Below are 20495 nucleotides of genomic sequence, written 5' to 3' on the forward strand. Positions count from 1 at the left end.
TAGAAAAAAGTAAAACGGTAGCAACTGGAAGCAAACAAGTAGTAACTGCAGCGCGTACTACCTTTTTCTAACCATTACTACTCTTTTGCAACCTGTTTACTACTTACCTTAGTAAACAGTTACTAGCTGCAGCCGTTATATTTTGCGGCTGGTTTACTACCTATCTCAGTAAACAGTCACTGTAATGAAAAAGGTAGTAACTGCATCTGTTACTACCTTTCTTGCTCCATCACTACCTTTTTTCTACCCAGCTGCTGAGCAATCCAAAACGGTGTGTGATTCCGATTATGATAATTCATGAGAGGAATATTCCTCTCGACGTATCACCATTAAACGGAGAAAATGATGCAGGAGATGATTTGATTTGATTGATTGATATGCGAGGTTTAACGTCTCAAAACCATATATGATTATGAGAGACGCCGTAGTGGAGGGCTCCGGAAATTTCGACCACCTGGGGTTCTTTAACGTGCACCCAACTCTGAGCACATGGGCCTACAACATTTCCGCCTCCATCGGAAATGCAGCCACCGCAGCCGGGATACGAACCCGCGACCTGCTGGTCAGCAGCAGAGTGCCTTAGCCACTAGATCAACGCGGCGGGGCGCCATGCAAGTGTGCTTGCAGTAGTTACCCAATGAGTGTTTTAGATTGTTTTAAATTACGCAACCGAGATAGGTAAACGTCATTCTGATATTGTCGAAAGGAAGAAGTACGAGTTAACAAACCATAAGCAAGGTGAACGTGTCTTCCCTTCTTCAAACGTACAACTCGAGGTATTTTTATGAAAAAAAATTTGTCGGTCGCTCGAAGGCGTACCACTAAACTCTGCGTTAAACTTTATCTTATATAATGTTTTCTACTTACGAAACGGGAAATCACGCCATGTTATTTATATTTCGACTACCACATGAATCATAGCACTTCCCTGGATGATCAAGCAAAACAGTGTAGTGGGCTACGCCCTTTCGCAGGTGCGGTGAGGTGCCACCTCCCCTTTGCTCTCACTGCCTACAGCCAGAAAAGATCGATCAATTTTTTATCACTCGCCGACGTTTCACAAGCCATCGGAAGAAACATTTAGAAACTATGTCCAGAAAATGAAACATTACCCTTAGTTAAAAAAAATTTCCTTTTCCTTGGGGCTTCCTCTCTGGGTCACCGCAACAAAAGCGTCTGCGTAGTAGTTTGTGAATTTCTCAGAGACACAAGAAGGTTTGCTTGGTAAACTTCGTTTTTCTTTCTTTTTTACCTGATGCAATTGTAGTACTTTGGAATTACCGTCGACTAATTCCTTTCAATAATAAGTTATTTACCTACTTTATTCGTAAGTCACCTTATGATTATCCACTCTCATATTCCCTAGATGACTGAATAATTCTTTTTCATCTTCGAAATTTAGCAACTCATTTTTTCCATTACAATATCCACTGGTCAAATGGCCAATCCTCCATAGTGGGTACGAGCCAAAGCATATAGGAACAAGCAAACAAGCAAGAGCCCAGAGAAAAATTGGGGATACTGCCATTGTACGCCGAATCTCCGCGGAGTGTGAGAAGCAGCCGTGGTAGGTCGGCATGCACGTTCGTTGAAACCATGACCTACTACTCAAAGAGCGGCGGCAAATTAACCTCTCAAGCACAGAGACCCATGATGGTGCCAGGTTCCGACCAGACTCAGTCGCGCACTGTAAGAGCAGTGTCCGTAGCGGCTCTCAACCTAACTCCAATGCCAGGCGGTGGCTTCACCACCACGCCTGTGTCTGGGGCCAACACAAGGGCTCTGGCAGGTACCCAGATTGCGAATATGCTGCAACAGTGTGGACTACTGAACCAACCAGGCGGAGGTTCCGTGCCGATTACGTTTGTGAGCCTGGAGCCAGTACCCGATGGCAACGCTACTTCACCGATCACCAATGCTTCCGGACCTTCTTCAGCGGCACGGGAATTCGTTCCTCGCACATCTTCCATGGGCTACAATATGGCCGGGTTCAAAGGCACCGTGCCGCAACCTTTGGGTGGTGCCATGCCCTCTACTTCTCGGCGCTACAGCTCTGCGGCGCCGTGGACCATTGCTGGCGGAGCGTCACAGTACGGATCCTACGCATCTTCCACGCGTGGCGCTTATGGCTATCCACCGTATCGCGACAATAACACCGCCTCGTCGCAGTACAGACACGGTGCCTTGCCACCCACCAGTTACGGGAGGGCTTTCGCAAACTCCGTCCGTATTTCCGGTGCCTACAACCGATTTCCCGGAACACCCCATGACGTCGCCGCCCCATCTGCGACCGGCTATTCTCCTTATGGTCCATTCGATGGAAAGACTTTTACGAGGCCTGCAGCTGGCAATCCGCCTTACGCCGCACCTTACGACAACGTGCCAGGACACGTCGATATTGACGTGGAACGGTGTCCTCCAAACAATGGTTCTCCCACGCAGTACAACGTCAGTGTCAGAGGCATGCCCAGGCGGAGCACGGCTACACGAAGATCGAGTTGCGGAGCGCCGACGTCTCGAAGCCGTCGAGGCATGTCACTTTCACCTCCTCCGAGGGACCGCAGTGCATCTCCTGTGCCTCGCAACGAAATCGAACCCATGCAGGGACCTGGTCCTGGGCCGACGTCGAGGCGAAGCGTCGGCACCTGCCGTAGCCGCGGAAGGGCTCGAGAACAAGAACTGGCCAGAGAAGCCCTGGACGAAGCTCAGGATATACTGGCCACGGTGAGGGAGCAGATGGACACCAGAGATGACTTTAAGCAGCGAATGGGTGCCCGCGACTTGGAACGGTTTAAGGCGGCCGTGAAGCAAGTGAGTTTTGTCAAGCTTGTTGTTTGCCCTTAAGATACGTATATATCGTAAAAATAAAACTGAGACAGGAAAACGCGATCAAAGAAACTATGAACGCACATCTTCCTTCTTTCACCGATGTGCGTTCTTCAAAGCTGAATAGCCTTGAAGATGCAGAGTCCATTGGTCAAAGCGTGGGATCGAGCCCAGATCCATCACTTATGAATTTTTTGATCCACATAGTGCGATAGGAATGCAAAGAACTACGTGAGCGTTGCAAAAAAAAAAAAAACTAAACTATTAAGAAAGTCCGCTACCGTAATTGAATCTTCTTACTTGTGACGATCCCATATTGGCCGTCAAAGAAACACCCTATTCTTGCTTCAGTATATAATTATAGAACTAATAAGGTGGATGCAACTAAAACAAAAATGAAGTATTCTTAAATGAGTGCTGCTGGAGTCAAACGTAGGAAAGTTGCCGTGATTTTAAGACAATAACCGCAGCAATCGCTTCAACATTGCTGCCCATTGACAAAGCCAGGACCACTTGTGGGAGCGTTCATTGCAGTGACTCTTAGTATATTAAAATTCTTCTGCCCCTTGAACCTTTATGTTCTCAAGTTTCTGACTTGTTCGAATTCCTAAGCAAAAAATGCATTGTTACTTGTTGGCAAACACAGACTACGAAGACTTTTCACAAGTGAAACAGACAACAACACAAACCTCCACTCAGAGCCTACTCGGACCACTTCGTCTTCTGAAACAACCGCTTTCTTGCCCCTGCTTTTAATATTGATGCAGTATCACTACGACATAACGTGTCTGTTACATCCTTGACGAGAGGAACACAGTGTTTGAAATTACCTTCTTTTCAGTTGGAACGTGCCCTGGACGCGCAGAAGAGCGAACCGTTGAGGTGCTGCAAAAGCCCACCAGTAGAGTAAAAAAGCTTGTCTGACAACGCACCTTCTATTCAAGAGCAAGTTCGCACAAGTGCTTTTCAACTCAGGATTGCTGCATCCAACAACGGCTGCTAGCAGTCGCAATTTTTTATGGCAGTCCTGGCTTCTTGTACGAGATTGGGAATAAAATTTTTACACCTTTGCCAATAAGTCAAGATTTCTTTCTCGGGTAATTCAGCAGGCCACACTGACAATTTGTTGGCGGCGTGATGGCGCGTTAGAGTTTTGACAATTATGCAAAACGTCAGTTGATTGATTGATTGATTGATTTGTGGGGTTTAACGTCCCAAAACCACCATATGATTATGAGAGACGGCGTAGTGGAGGGCTCCGGAAATTTCGACCACCTGGGGTTCTTTAACGTGCACCCAAATCTGAGTACACGGGCCTACGACATTTCCGCCTCCATCAGAAATGCAGCCGCCGCAGCCAGGATTTGCAAAACGTCAGTGTTAGTGCACATATGTTTGTCGGTAAAGTACCGAAATTATTGTCGTTGCTAGTGTCTGTTTTAATAAAGAGGCCCCTGCAACTTTTTAGAACGTACAAAAAAGGCTGCCGATTGGTAGTCGAGGCTCCTGAGAGAATTTGAGCCAGGAATAATTTGATCACAGTGGCCTGCTGCTTACAATCAATCCCTTAAACTCAGCTAGGAATCGCTCATTCTCTCTTCGACAAATGACGCCACCAAAACAAAATATGACGTCATAAGCCCAAAGCTTACGGTAATTGGCTGATTCGAGCGTCTTGACATGCAGATTTGCCGTGGCGACCAAGTGATGGCACGACGTGCCCGCGTACTTGCCAGCCATACCCTCTAAATCAACAGTACATTGAAAAAAAAATAAGTGCTGAAGGTCGTGACACGCACGTGGCGCGAATGGTTTCTCCCGTGGCATCCCTACATATTTGTCTTTAAGTGTGATCGTGGGTACGATAGATGGATTGATGGGAATAACTTTTCATTATGCACAGGGTGTTGCACTTCTCTCGCTAACCCCACGTCGTGAACTAGAGATCAAGCCTCCTGGGCCTGTCATGGGAGTACTGAACAGGCAGGACTGGGGGGGGGGTGGTGGTTATGGATTCGCTACTTGATCATCCCTGCAGACTATTCGCGGGAAATGCCTGGGCCAAGCGACGCACAGCCACAGAGCACATTATCTAGCGTGCATATTTTTTTTTGCATGCCTTCAAATTGGCCTTCACATATTTTAGGTCAAAAAATTCTTTAGTCTTTGCCTCGGAGTAATAAGACTGTGTTTGTAATTGCGAACTGTGACCACTTGCACTCAGTTCCCTTTTTGAGGGAGAGTGTAAACTTTCTCCTTGCCTGTTAGTAATGTTTGATGATATTGTTATATGTCATGGGCGGTTAGATACTCCAATCCAACATAATCAAGGTCATGTGTAAAAACAGCTCAGTCTGTAACTTAGCGGACAACGTTGTGGCATATACACAATAGAAGAGAGCGTTGGAGTCGATGTCGACGCCGATGCCGGCGGCAAAATCCAGCCGACAGTATAATTGCTATCACAATAAAAACGAGAGGAAAAACGCCACCGACGCAATTCTTGCCAACGCTGAATTAGGGAAGCTTAAACGTGCGTTTTCTCTGTTTATCGCTTGATTAGTCCTATACGTTTCATAGTCGTCGTGAAATATTGATGACGTCTTTTTAAAAATATCGTTTCCTGTGAGCCTTTTTTCATTTTTAGTGGACCAGTTGTGAGTTGTATGACTTGCCCAATACCTGTGGCGCATAGGCACAAGCAGGTTTTGCGTATAGAGGAGAAAATAGGGAGGTTTAGAGTAGTGCACCGCGAGACCTTGCGGTGGGGTCGCTGCCACAGCGCATGCGTCGCAACGCGAGTCAGCGTTCGCGTTCGCGGACCGCACGCAAAAAACACGAAATTGCGTGCGTAATGGCGGCCCGCATGTGGCCCGTAAGCGCTGGTTTCAAGGCTACGGTGTCGCTGTGATCGTGCGTGGCGGTTAGCAGCAGGGAAACGCTATTCTAAAGCTTATATGGCGCCTGCTACGCCCGCAACACCCGCAGGGCTTGCAAACGGTATTCTAAAACTCCCTAATTATTTTGATTTCGGTAGACAAATACAACTTTGGCACAACAGGCGATAGACAGCTTGTACGAGCGAAGACATCATCACGCGCAGTAAAAACTGACCCATAATCACGCTACTGCCCGATGCAAATTCTGAGTGTAGCTTTTTAGGCGTTTGCACTCGCGTTAACGTGCGCAAAATGCTTCCGCTTCGATGGCACGCACCTCTGAATTCTGGCGTTGGTGGCGTTTAGCCTCTGCTGAGGCAGCTCATTTCACAGCAGCGGAAAACCACGCATTTTTCACCAGTTGCCTAGCTCGTTGTTCCAAGAAAATTGTATTCTGTACATAGGTACAGTGGTTAGCACTGTTACAGTGAACATGCTAGCGCGTGGCCAACAGCCCTGATAGCGCCGCACAGCAACCATCGTTGGAAGCATAGCACATGCGCCGCATATGCTATATGGGATACACTCTTTCCACCGCAAGCACCACGTCATGCAGACCTTAGTTCGCCACCTGCTAGCCATATTTTTATCGGCTAAGCTGGCACGTCCTGCGTTTTAAGGTCCATATAGATTAAAATTGGTGCGTTAATGCAACAATGAGTATGTACCAAAGTTTACATTTCTACTATTTATAAATAGCACTGCAAAGAAAGAAGTAACTTAATAGGTTGGATGCGTCAACTCAGCAGTAAATAACTCACCTAACGATGAACGAGCGTATCCATGACGTGGAGCGCGCGGTGGAAAGAGTGTACCGGAGCACACATGTCGCGCACGTCCAATGTTTCCAACGATAGCTGTGACGCGGTGCTGATGGTGCCGTCAACCACGCGCTATCGTGTTCACCCCAACAGTTCTCGTTGTTGTACAAAGTTAACAATACGAAGGAAACATCTCCGAGGAGCGTGACTAGCGCGGACTACTTCGTGCAGCCCATCAAACGCCGCAGGCGGAGCGCAGCGCGACTGCTTCACTAACCGGGAGGCAGCGCGTGGGCATGTTTCCCAACGGCCGCAAAAGGCAAGGCTCCGTTCATGCGGTGCGTCATTTCCGTATAGGTAATCGGTGGACACCCTCAAGGCCTACCTAAGTGATATCATTATCGCTAACCACGTGACAGCGTGTGCTACTGCATGGGCTGTTGAAAGTGTTGTCACGCCACTGTCATTCCTTTACACTCGTGCTCTACTTGTTCTTACCGTCCTTCATGACTGCGGGCAGCAAAAATAACGTTTAAAAATTGTCGTCATGGCTACGAATAGTTCTGGCGAATATTGCCAGGTTCAGAATGCACATATATACCTATAAAATTGACAGGGGGATGACAGGCACGGTAGCTCATTTGTTAGAGCATGGGGCACGTTATTTTAAGTATGCAGGTTTGGGCCTTGCCAGTGGCCAGTAACTTTTTCGTCTTCATTAGTTTCTGCACGTTTACATTTAATTGCACCAAATGGCCGTCCCTGTGCTTTCCTTGGTTTCTTCTCCGTTAGTTGTCAATAATGTTGCCTTTAAAAATAACAAGAACTTATGATGCAGATCTACTAGCTGTCTTGAGCTCTTAATAATTATTGTCTTAGCTTTACCCCCGTATTCCAGAACGTCCCTTCACTCAACGCTTCTCCTTCCCTTGTGAAAGCCGGTGGAAGCGCCGTCTCTAGGCACCGCAAGTCGCTGCATATAAGCGATAATCTGCTGCGACTGTTGAGTGGCGCAGCGTCATTTTCAGCCGAGCGGTGGCGCAGTGCTCAACTATGTCAAGTGAAGGGTGGAAATCGAGTCGAGGAGCGTTTGTGAATGCGGGGGTTAGTTTAGTGTGATAGGTTGTTTCAGGGCTGCCTCTCAGTGCATAGAGGCTGTAGGTAAGCTACGAGTAAAGACTGTTTAAGACATGGATGTGCGAACTCCAGAAACGCAAGCTCGCACGGAAACCGAGTGTTGTAACATCGCGTAGACGTACGGGTATGCCCTAGTCTGCGTATCGTTTCCATCACTTCAGGGTCTTCCCACATTCCGGCTTCACCTCGCAGTGGACGAGCGGTAAGCACGAGGATTCGCCCGATTTCTGTGGCACATACGCTTACATGATCATATAGCTTGCTTTACATGCCAAAGCCTTTACGGCTGCTCAAAAAGCTTCGCTGTAGAAAAAAAATCGCATACCGCCGATTGCACAATGTTGTGCACGGCTTTGTCACAATAGATTTGGCTCTTCCTTGACTAGGCTTTCGCTCACTCCCTGTTCCTTCCCATCCCTTGCTGTTGTATACAACATATATCTATTAGGGGCCGGTGATTCTTTCTTTTGAAAACTATCTGCACAGACTGCATAGGCGGTGATTTCGCGCATGCTGCTTCATGACGATGATAATTTTCTACCAGCGACACACAGCCAACCTCGTCCAGAACAGCTCCACTGCGAAATTTTGACTGTTACGAAACCACCGTTGGTACGGCCAATCCACCGTAGTAGGTAGGAGCAAGGAATGTAGGAGCAAGCATGCAAGAGAGCATGAAGAACTAGATCTCACTGCCCCTCAATTCATGAACAATACCTCATGGTGGGCTGAGCCACTTCTCTAGGATCCAACCAACCACTTACCTGAAGAACAAGCAAGCAAGCGGATGGCGCTGGGGTACGGTGAATGAAGAGAAGGAATATTAGCTCCCGAAAAGTTAACCAGCTCAATTACAGTAGTAGGAATTATCACCGACTCATTATCTCTGTGTTCTCTCCCCGCATCTGGCGAAACGCTTTTCGGAATACTAGTTCCCGCGCACCTTCAATTTCTCCACTTAATCTGGGTACCAGGACCGAAAGCTTGTTTATAAACGAAAGCGCTGATTCTTCAGCAAAGGCGGTGCTTTTGGTTCGAATCATTCGGGTTTTCCCATAGACAGCATGCATTACATTTGCAAGATTCCACACGCTAACATTTAAAAAAAAAGGCGTATCAGATCCTGTCTTGATATAGCTTCTCCAGAATACAAGCGCCTATTATTTTCCTGGTACAGTAAGTTATCGCGGTGCATAATAATTGAAGTGGCTATAACCACACTGAGTGTTACTTCCCTCAACCTTTACCTGCATAGAGCAAGTCGAGCACTGTCTCCTCTGTGTCTCTTTTCAAAGGAAGAGGAAACAATTAGTCATCACTTTCTACCTTGTCGCTGGTACACGTCATCGAGGAGAAAATTCATAGCCCCGCCTTTTCAAAACTTGGGTCTGGAAATATCCAAATCAGTTGTTTCTTTTGGCACTTCTACTCTGGGCTACAGCCACAGGGTTGTTTACTACGCTATAGAGGAATTTATTAGTGAGACTAAAAAAAGATGCAGCAGAAGTATTCATCCCTTTCAAATATTTCAAGGCTAATATTTGGTAATTACGCTGTTGTACATTCCCAATTATACGAGAAGTATTTCATGGAAGCACTAAAAATATTCACATAACACTGGGCCAATACCCTGCATTAGGTAAGAGCCATGAGAAGAAGTGAAGAAGAAGAAGACGCGAGTCGCGAGATCAGAACGTGCTACGGGGCTGCCGTGCACCCCGACGTTCTGCGTCTGCGGTGGTTTGATCTCATCCTGGTCCAATGGAGCGCCGGAACAAGCCAAGGCGTTTCAAGGTAAGCTTCTATGTGGCCTTCGTCACTGCTTTGCCGGTACCAGCTCTGCCTGTCTAGTGTGCTATTCTATCTCCGTGCCTTGCCCCGCCGTGGTGGTCTAGTGCCTAAGGTACTCGGCTGCTGACCTGCAGGTCGCGGGATCAAATCCCGGCTGCGGCGGCTGCATTTGCGATGGAGGCGGAAATGTTGTAGGCCCGTGTTCTCAGATTTGGGTGCACGTTGAAGAACCCCAGGTGGTCCAAATTCCCGGAGCCCTCTACTGCGGCGTCTCTCATAGTCATATGGTGGTTTTGGGCCGTTAAACTCGACATACATCATTCCATCTCCGTGCCTCTTTGTAGAATGGTTGCGAGACAGTCGGCGAATAAGAAAGATCATTGTTAAGTACATTCTTGAAGAGGTATAGGCTACCTCAGCGCCAACGCTTCACATCGCACTGAGTTGCTTGATGTCGATAGCAGAAGTACTGCTCCACAATGTAAAGTATATTGTTGGCCGTATAATGGCGGCTGCTTTTTGAGCCATCGGTAAATGGCGGAAATTGGTCTGGTAGTCGGACCATCGTACGTCCTCAAAATGCGGGATGAAGTCCTCTTCCCTCGCTAGATGCCACTTGCAACATTACGCTTGAGCGGCCTCAATATCTCAATGAATAAGCTAGTGCAAATCCAAGCGTTAGACCTTTCTAACCCTTATACAATCCACATCCATTGCAATTAAGTTACGGAGCTGCTTAGTGGGAGGTCGTACGTTTGACAACAAGCCACGGTGAGCCCATTTGGTTGGTAATCAAATACAAAAAACGCCAATGTTCTCACATTCGAATGCACACGTTAAAGGGGCCCTCTAACACTATTCGCTATACTTCATAGTTTTGCATGTTTTCCTAGCTAGTTGCTTACACTGACGGCTTAAGAGATAAGTGCCGTAAGAACATCAGTGATGGGGCCACGCAGTGCAGAGTCATTCGGCGTAGAGATATCAAAATACAATGTAATCGATGCTTACCCTCAACTCGATTTTCACGGGCTCACCTTACCGTGTTTCCCTCGCCCTCTGACGTCGGAAGACTGCCCAATCAAATGAACTGAAAGCCCTACCGTACAGGAAGCTTGCATGACATATTGCCTGTTAGGTCCAGCGTATTAAGGGCGTCATTGCGATGATAACAAAGAATGTGGTAATTGAAGAGGGAACGGCACGTGCGAAACAAGCCAGCTCGCGAACGCTTCTATAATGTTTTGTCACATTACTGATTTTTCTTTTTGTAATGACGTATATATATAAACGCTATTACGTTTTTTTTAAAGTTTCTTTTCGCATAACGGCACCCGGATCGTCGCGGGCGTGTTTTCGCCAGCACATGGCATTCAGCGCATTCTTTGACGAGCTTTGCAGTTTTCCAAGCTGGAAAAGTCGAATTGAGGGCGAAATCATGGTAATGAAAAAATAAATCCAATGGTAATCCCAATTTTGATGCAATGCCACGATCACGTTTAACGTTATATTTATTTAATCATATGGCGGCAACCCTCCGGCGTCATTTCCGCTCGCAGTCGGTCAGGCTAGCGCCCATACGAGTTGTGGAGTCGGCACCGATGTTTTGAAGCGTTTGAGGGCCCCTATGAAAAATTCTGCATGATTAAAAAATCCCTCCGTCCCTCATAAAACCTACTAAAATGGCTCGTTAGAGAAAGCAACCTTTTTCTTCTTCCAAGTAAATCTATCGGTTGTCCCATGCTTCCCGCCGATATTCTTCTAAACATAAAATGTTTTTGTAAGGCCTCCCCAATCGGCGGCATAGCAGTGTATTTGCCTCACCTGGTATTGGACCTAATTCACGATAGGAACACCATTGCTTAAGCGACAATGTCATGTGGTGACGTCATCATGAAACGTCGCATTAAATGGGGTCATCAAGTTATTGTTTTTTGTATCACTCGTGTCGACGCTTACTGTCAATTTTGGCGCTTGATAAACCTTCAAGGCTCAACAAATGGTCGAGCCAGAATCCTCTGCGGTGTGCTTCAACCAAATTGCGTCTCTATAACGTCAAAGCAAGTCATTTATTTGGTGTCTGTTAATACTATTTTCCCCTATTGAATCACAGAACTCAGCGGGCAACGGTGACTCTGGCAACGGAGAATCGGGGGGGATCGGGAGATAAGCCTAATCGACGTCCAAATGGTCGAGCCAGAATCCTCTGCGGTGTGCTTCAACCAAATTGCGTCTGTATAACGTCAAAGCAAGTAATTTAGTGGGTGTCTGGTAATACTATTTTCCCCTATTGAATCACAGAACTCAGCGGGCAACGGTGACTCTGGCAACGGAGAATCGGGGGGATCGGGAGATAAGCCTAATCGACGTCCTCCGGGGGACTCTGTCGCTGGTGCCGAAAAGGCTTCATCGTGTCGTCAGCAGGCTGTGCGTGGCCACGCCGGCAGTGCTGGAAAGCGGCTCGAACAGTTACTGGCTCGGCACGGGAACCTACGCAGCTCGATGCAGCACGTGGCCAAGGCGATGGTCCAGCTTCGCAATCTCAAGAACGACGTGCTCACGCTGCAAGACGAGAACGTGCAGCTGCAAATGGCGGTGAATAGAGAGCGTGGGAAGGTGCGCAGTTTCTCCGGTATCCCTAGTAGCCAGGACGATGCCACATAGGAGTCACAAAAGGCGTAAACGGAACACTGCGTCTTGTGTGCCTTCTTTCCTGCGGTCTCCTCTTGCGCTGTAATTACGGAAGCTAGGAACGGATTCGTACAACAGCGAAAATTATAGGAAGATGTGCTAGCTGGTAAAACATCATGTTTCAGTGAACTGTGGCGCACGATACAGAACAGACGAATGCGAAAACCACACAACACGAGCCTTTTCTATTCATTCTTCTATTGCGCTCCCAGGTGACTGGACAATCGCCCTAGGTATTGCTGTGCGGAACGAGGTAATTTTTGTAAAAAATTATCGGCTCTGTTCTTTCACGCAGCAGCCTTGAAAGTTGAATATCTAGAGGATCTGTTTCTTTCGAGTAATGAACTGCGTTAAGGTTTGATGCCGGCTTCCGCGGTCTTATTTAGATAAGAGCGCGAAGTAAAAATCCAGTGAACTGTAATGTCGGAGCATGTGCACCAGTACGAGATACGAATTTCCGTAGGCCTTTACTTCCGTGGGCTGTTCTGACAAGGAATATTCTAGGCATTCTAGTGTAACCGTTGCAGTGCAATTTTGAAGTGTCCGAAATTAGGCCAATTTGAGCCAATATACCAATTTTGAGCCAATGCAGTGTATGCAACTACCATGCCTTCGACTGTTTGCGTGTAAAAAGACTGATAACATTATTTAATGAGCAGTGAAACGTGCACCTTCCTTGAAAAGTGGTTTCTAAGGCTGAAACGTATTAAGTCTTCCTATAGTGTTTAGTCGGCGAGGACGGTAGCAACGTTATTTTCTTTTACCCTGTTTAACATGCACGGCCAAAATTTGCAGGTAATGCTTCTATTACGAGCCAGGTGATAAACTTCCTTGTTCTCAAAACATCGATTGTGAATAGAAATCAGACAGCTGAAGTTCAGCGCTGGTATGACAAGTAGTGTTAGTACCTTGCCTTTTGCCTGTGCTGTGTAATTGTTACTTGAAGTTCCTAAACAACCAGAAGCGGAAAGTACACTTTTCTCACTATATGGTCAGTACCATAGCGTTTTTGACGATTAGGAAGACTGGGCGTGCGCTTACATTCATTACTGTCTTGTGAGAGCATGGACTCATCTTTGTTTTTTTACGTCGGCATTTCCTGAAAAGGACAACAAACCCACAAGATAGGTTCAGGAGTCTCGTACTTCCCTGCGTCGTATACATTTCAGAGCACCAGATGATCACGTGCTGCACAAGACAATTGAAGCGAGAAAATTCAAGGCTAAGTGATCCACATACTTTTGTTTCCATTGTCTACACTTCTTGCCATGCCAGCGTGATGGACATCAGAGCCATGTACTTAAAAAAAAAAGTGCCGCCATATCCACGAAGTGAATGATGATGAGTGGGCGAAGCTCTGGAGGTAAACCTGGTAAACCATGAATCCTCTGTACATTTTGCCCACTCGATTTTATTACATCGCTCTCCCTAGCGTACGTCGCCGCACTAAATCGAACGATTGCCTTCAACCAATGACACGCGCCATATGTGACATCATTCCTATTTTATAAGATCTCGCGTCTTTCATCAACTACAAGTACCGCTTTCTAGTTTATAACATCTTGCATCTTTTCATCATCAGCTACAAGTACCACCATCTAGTAAACACTACAAGAACTAAACGAGAGGTGGCTACATACAGGAGACGGTACCGCCATCTAGTGAACACTGCAAGAACTAAACTAGAGGTGGCTACATACAGGGGACGGTACCGCCATCTAGTGAACACTGCAAGAACTAAACTAGAGGTGGCTACATACAGGGGACGCACAGCCCACGCCCTAAGGAGCTTCGCCCCTAAAAAACACATATCAGATCAACATTCCTTTTACCAGGCATTAGTGCTGCAACATGACGTGGTATTGTCACGAGCAATCGCAGAGAGCAGTCGTCTTGTTCAGAAAAGTGATGTCGTGGCTAAAGTGAGTACGAGTAGTGCACATACATAGAATACTCGACCAGTTACACTGTGACTCTATGGCTTGTACAGGCAGAGGCACTCTGGAATGAAACGGAGCCGAGAAAGAGGCCACCCGGCATGTCACCTCCACGGCCGGGGAGGCCGTCCCTTCAACACAATGAACGCTCCCAGCACGGAGCCCGTCGAGCGCCACCAGCTCCCCTGTCGTTCTACACGGACGATGCCATTGACGTGGACGTGGGGTGTAACGCCTTGTCTTCCCTTCAGCTGATCATGCCCTGGAACGTCAACGAGAACGATATCCCCGACTTTGAAGATTTCCAGCAAGACCTGCTGCAGTACCTTTATTGTGAGTTTCGAAACAATTATTTCAACGTCGACTCTCTGCAGCTTATAGCCCACACATAGATGATGATGATGTGTGTGGGGTGTTTTAAGGTACAAAAGCCATTTGATGGCCAAAGAGCGTCAGGTCATGATACAAGTTATGCGAATCGTGATTAAGGTAGGTGGCTGTACAAGGGTCTTAAAATTCCTCGCGCTAACGGGGGTGTAAAAACATTAAAATTTAGAAGTGACAAAATTATGGCCGTGACCTGAAATATCAGCTGTAAGAGTTCATGGCGAAAGGTCGTGATAATAAAACTATGGCACGGATGCAGCCACCGCCGCAGTGATTTCTCAAGAGATGTCGTGCTATACGAAATGCCCGAGTATTTCACATGAAAAGTACAGACGCCTTTTGAAAAAGCCAACAATGATTTGTTTATCAATACTGGTTCCCTACTGACCATATTTGAAGGGTGACGTGGTATCTGCTGTCGGCTTGTTGAAGCAAGTTTAACTTCTTATTAGTAGACCTCCATGTTCCCAATGCATAATACACTAAAACTTCAGTGATTGAAATCTCGCGGGGTCGCCAAAAATGTTCGTACCATAGGAAGTTCTTATCGGGAAAAAACGTGGGAAAAATGTATGCAACAAAAAAAAAAAACATTGCATGCATTTCCATCTATAGGAATGCAGCAATATGGTGAAGAGGTCTGAATGATATGAAGTGAAGTTTTTATGCGTCGATTATCACCCTATCACTATGGCGATCATAGGTGCGTGCGCGTGCTTGTAACTAACGAGTCGGTTGTGTTGTGTTCCGTGACCGTTAGTCACCCCTTCCGAATGTTCGTACGGTTTTCCGTAAAACTGTAAAGCACTGCAAAGGAAATGACCTGAAGGAACAGTTTGCATGCAATAGATGCATGCCAGAAAGTTTTAGAACCACCGTCGTCCGTTTTTTTAATGATTGTTTATTGCGGTGTGTAAAGGAAGCTTTGTGGCACATTTATGACTGCGCCTGCAGAGCCGTGTGGTGCAGTCTAAATTTGAATGTCTCCCGAGCCTATCGGAGAGTTGTCAGGAGTGATGATGATGATGATGATGATATGTGGTGTTTATTAGCGCAAGGGCCATGTCATGGCCAAAGAGCGCCATGATCGTTGATCAGCGAAAAGCAATGGTACGTTATTAAAGTGAGTGAACAGAATATGAACAATGATACAGTACTGCGGCTGTAAGACAGCCTAAAACTCCGCAATTGGATGCGTTAAAAATTATGGCAGTGACGTGAAACGCGTGGAGCGGAAATAAATGACAGGGTTTGTGGTGAGGGAAGCCGCAGACGGGGCGGGGCTCTGTACACAGGTCGAGCTACTGGTCACCTCAGATTGTGGAATGAAAACTGTGGGCACCGTTTAAAGACATAATACGTGACCGAAGTTTAAAAAGCGGATCTCTAGCCATAAGCATGACAGGATGTTGTAGAAGCTAGAGTGGCAACGAGTGCGCGTTGCGAGGCCTAACTGCTTGCGAGGCCTAACTGCTTGCGAGGCCTAACTGCTTGCGAGGCCTAACTGCTTGCGAGGCCTAACTTGCTTTGCGAGGCCTAACTGCTTTGCGATGACGGTTGGCTTTATCGGTCTTCGTTCGCCGTTGATGGAACGTATAATTGCGAGAACATGGCTTCCACAGACGTGGCGTGCGTGTTTAGTCATTACAAGGATGCTACAGCGAGCACAGCAGCATGCGTGCATGATTCTGCAGCATGCTGCAAGCTGATGTTTGCGTTAGAGTGGCATCTTGCTTTTTACAGTCATACCAGTCCCAGCAAATGATCTGTACAAAAGGGATCCCTAGTACTAAAGTATCATAAATAGAAGTTTATGCTATGCAGAATGATTGATATAAGTATTCTCTATTTCCTGGGGACAAGCATAAGTTGGTGGAAACTAGCGTCTTTTCAGCGGGCCAATAATTACACACGCGATCTGCGGTGTCTCTGTTGTTCCCACAATGCACTTTGCGTTGCTTTGTAAAAATACATGTTGACTTTGCGTAACGCTACGGTACAGGTGGTTCGCCAGTCACCGAGAGCTACACCGATGAATACAACGCCCTGTCCTCCCTCTTCACTATCGGAGAGACCCTGGAAGCTCCGGGCACCAACCCACCGGTTCATGCGCAGCCCTCGCAGTGGCGAGACGAACATCGCCAGTGCCAGGAAGGGTGGGATACAGGGCAATGTGAGCAAGGTGAGCAGCATCGTCAGCCAAAGACATCGCGGCAGCAAGGGCGCCAACAGCAACAGCGACAGCAACGACAGCAACAACAGCAGTTTGTACTGCAAACGGAGCGCAGCCTGCTCAGCTGCCCGCATTCGCGCCGGCCGGAGCAGTTGTCACCCGGCCACTGCGAAACCACCAGTGAGAACCGCGACGCCAAGCAAGAACAAAAGGCGGACCAGGACCACGGCAGTGAAGGCGACAACGTCACGGATGCCAAACAGCGTCGCACAAAGAACTCGACCAAGCTGGAATACGAAGAGCTGCCGCTCGACTGACAAAAAAAAAACGTGCCAGAGAACATGTTGCTACCGCATGTATCTGAATGTCATGTCTGACTTCCATAACAACGGAAGAGGTCTCTACTTACAGGAGGATCGGGTTAGGGACCCTTAGCTGCCGCTGCTGCAGACGGTGTGCGAAACTTCTGTAAACACTCCCGCGAAATATTTCGCCCAGGGGTTAGACTACGAAGAGGTTTCGCAAAGCTGTCTGTTGCTTAGTTACAAATGAGTCGAGTGACGAATAGCCGTAGCAAACTTCCGGTGATTTGAGAACAGCAAGCGACCTTTACCTTTGCGAAAGAATCTGTCTCTCTGAATCTGCTGGTTGAATGTTTTTATCAAGAGTTAATTTAATTGCGGGACGGACTTCGTACGAAGGCATCTGAGCGGTGGTTCGCGCATAAAGTGGGCTTCGCGAATGTGCTGCTACTCGGAGTAACGATTCGTTTGAGATGTTTTGGTCGCAGAATTTATATAGAACACGTATTCATAGGAGGATTCATAGTTGATACAGGAAATACGACAAACAATTTACGTGCAATCGAATCTCCTAAACATATACAAAATCACGCTATCCACAATGCTACAGCAGGCCAGTAATGTATTGCATTTGCGATAAGTGCACATTCGTTGATAGAAGCGCGTTATATATATTTTTGTTCTAACTTTCCAGAACGTAAGATTGCGTTCGTCGCGATATTTTGCGTTAATACTTTAAAAGTATACTTATAGGTGTTGAGGTTCCCGCTTAGATAGTGGGTGCAGTTTCATCAAAGAAATGATTGCCGGTGTCGAAAACCATGTGACGATACGGCAGACTTCTACGCAATATTACATATTTAGATGGATTTCGTACCTTGTTTTTCGGTCAATAAAAGGCTGCTGGTGTCTGCAATAAAGTAAGAACCCTATTTACATTACAGGGCTTGACGCAGAAGCCTGAAACTATAACGGGAAAAGACTCCATTCTTTATTTAAAGGATTTTATATCTATTTTTTTCAAGGTCAACGTAGCTGGTGAGACAGCTTTGTTGGCTTGAGTTGATGGTTTTTGACGTCATGATTAATGTAATTTTACCAGAGCCTTGTGGGGCTGCACCTCACTTTATTCCAAGTCCTGAGGCGCCTTACCAGCTGCTCTGCTGTTTTCCACTCCACGCCAGATTCTTGGACTCTTTCTGACTAGGTGTTTGTGCACGTGTTGTGTGATGTGCTATCTTTCTCGACCTTTCCTCTCCTCCTTTAAATCTTCCCCATCCCTTTCCCATGGGTAGGGTAGCACACCGTTCATCCTGGACTGATTGACATTCCGAGCTTTCCTATTCTATCATTCTCTCTCGTTACATTCTCCGTTCTCTCCTCCGCTTTACCATCATCGCGTCTCCAGCCTACAACTTGCCTTCATTCTGGTGATTAGTGAAGGTTTTTTTATGACGCAAGGACGTGACCAGTGACGGGGTGTACACTGGCTCTATAGGGGCCTCAAATCACGCACCATGCAGAAGCGCAAAATGTGTCTATATAAAATCAATGAATTGGAGTAATACATGTCATTTAGAGGTGAGGTATGAATTACAAATGACCATAAATTGTGTAGGTGACAGACGGGAAGGTAGCACGAATCTCTCCTCAAGGCCTTTCAGGTGAAAGGCTGGAAAGCAGGTGCTCCTGAGCAGTTATCGCAGCAATTATTGAGAGGTTGTGCTACGAATTTCTTTGAGATATCGCATGAAGGCTATCAATATCGGTCAAGAAACGACAGGCCTGGGCGGAAGGCACAAAACAGTTACAACGAAAGTTGGCAAAGCACCGTTTCTCGAGCCCATTGCAAACTGTCTTAGGGCTACTAATGTCTTAGGGCTACTACTTAGGGCTACTTGCGAGGTACACACCACTCCATTGATTCTGTGGCGCATAGCTGAGCCCATTGTAATTGCTTGGAAGCATTCAGCGACACACTGGCAATGCAATTGAGACTGTGTGACACCTGGTTATACAACTCGCATTCTGTGGCGCCTAGTTATTCAACTATTCTACCACAACAATGCATATGTTAACGTGGTTTCTTCATGACATAAAGCTTTTATAAGGTTTCGGGAGCAGTGAAATAAGGTAAGGAATACGCTGTAGATTGATAAAAGAGCAATGCAATTACAGTTGGTGAAGTAGATTCAATTTTATATGCCACTACACTAATTTCTTTCCATTCTTATTTAATTCTCTCGCAATAATTTCACGCCGGTAATTCAGAAATGTCTAGCGCCATCAATTTCTATAATGTCACCAGTGAAATCGGCTCCGTGCTTCAGACCGTCACTATTCCCACTCACATAGATGTTTCATGAGGTAACCGCACGAAACGAGAAAGGCTGTTTCGCAAACTGAACCTGCCCATGACTGACCTCGAGAGACAACTGTTCCTGTTCTGTTCTTCTCTTTCCTTTCCTTTTTTTTCAATCTCCCCGCACATGTGTTGTAACTCTTCACTGATGCAACAGGTGGAAGCACGTAGCCAATGCCTTGAAAATGATATGTGTGCTTTATAACGTACTAAGACAACGATACGATTGCGACAGACGCCGTAGTGGAGGGCACCAGAAACTTCGACCAACTAGTGCTCTTTGACGTGCACTTACACCGCAAATCACACAAGCCAGTACTACTAGTTCGTCCCCTTCGAATTGCGACTGCCGTGGCGGGGATCGAACCAAAGACTTTCGTCCACTGAGGCCCACAGCCTTGCAAAGATTGAAGCTTAATAAAAAAAATGATTCCAATATGACAGCAGAGCACCGACACGCACTAAGTATTCACGACGGACACAGATACATACTAGGTATTTATGACGAGCCATGGGCGTTGGCCCTGCTGACGACGTGCAGATGGTAAATGTCAAACGTAGCCGCTGATTCGTGACCACACAAAGACAAAGTAGAACGAACAACCGAAGCTCGTTTCCGTAGTTTATGTAGGTGGTCGAACGGGACAAAAATTATACGGCCGTCTGGCCCGTCACGTGGTTAGTCTGTCACAAAAGATGGCACACCGCGCTGGACGCCGCTCGCGTGCGGAGAGAAATAGGGGGAAACGCCTAGACGTTTCGACGCCATGGCGTGCATGTCGCCGGCACGTCCGATCGCATAGCCATTCCGGCCAGGCAGCGAAATGCGGTCGTGAAGTGATGCAGGCTGGCGAGCGCTATCCGTGTCCTGCGCGAGATAAGTCAGAGATGAGAGTAAAATCGATGCGCCTCGACATTTTTTACGCACCTGCACCAGGATCTGCACCTGCACCAGTATACCGCGTTACGGAGTAACCATTTACGGACACTGTGCAGTACGATGGCACAATAGAATAAATAGAATATTGCGTTTGATGTTGAAAAAATATATCTCACGACCTGAACATGAATTCTGAGAGAGACATTTTCAAAACGCTGTTTATGCCAAACTTCAGTGATCTGTTAATTCAAACGATTGTTTCAAAACATTTCTGGTCCAAAAAATTCCTGGTTTCGTATGCTACTTCTC

General features: G+C 46.8%; 2 protein-coding genes across 2 annotated transcripts; both read left to right on the top strand.

Moving 5' to 3' along the window:
* The first annotated feature begins 1468 nt into the window (after nt 1–1468).
* Nucleotides 1469–3905, top strand: LOC142768408 (uncharacterized). Its single transcript, XM_075870378.1, has 2 exons — nt 1469–2811; nt 3668–3905. Exons 1-2 carry the CDS (start codon nt 1597–1599, stop codon nt 3734–3736), a joined length of 1284 nt encoding a protein of 427 aa, XP_075726493.1. The 5' UTR covers nt 1469–1596; the 3' UTR covers nt 3737–3905.
* A 5519-nt stretch (nt 3906–9424) lies between these two features.
* LOC142769388 (uncharacterized) lies at nt 9425–16959 on the top strand. The gene is made up of 4 exons (XM_075872604.1): nt 9425–9457; nt 11756–12070; nt 14136–14415; nt 16472–16959. Exons 1-4 carry the CDS (start codon nt 9425–9427, stop codon nt 16957–16959), a joined length of 1116 nt encoding a protein of 371 aa, XP_075728719.1.
* The last annotated feature ends 3536 nt before the right edge of the window (nt 16960–20495 follow it).

This window comes from Rhipicephalus microplus, chromosome 8, assembly GCF_043290135.1.
Source record: "Rhipicephalus microplus isolate Deutch F79 chromosome 8, USDA_Rmic, whole genome shotgun sequence".
Taxonomy (NCBI): domain Eukaryota; kingdom Metazoa; phylum Arthropoda; class Arachnida; order Ixodida; family Ixodidae; genus Rhipicephalus; species Rhipicephalus microplus.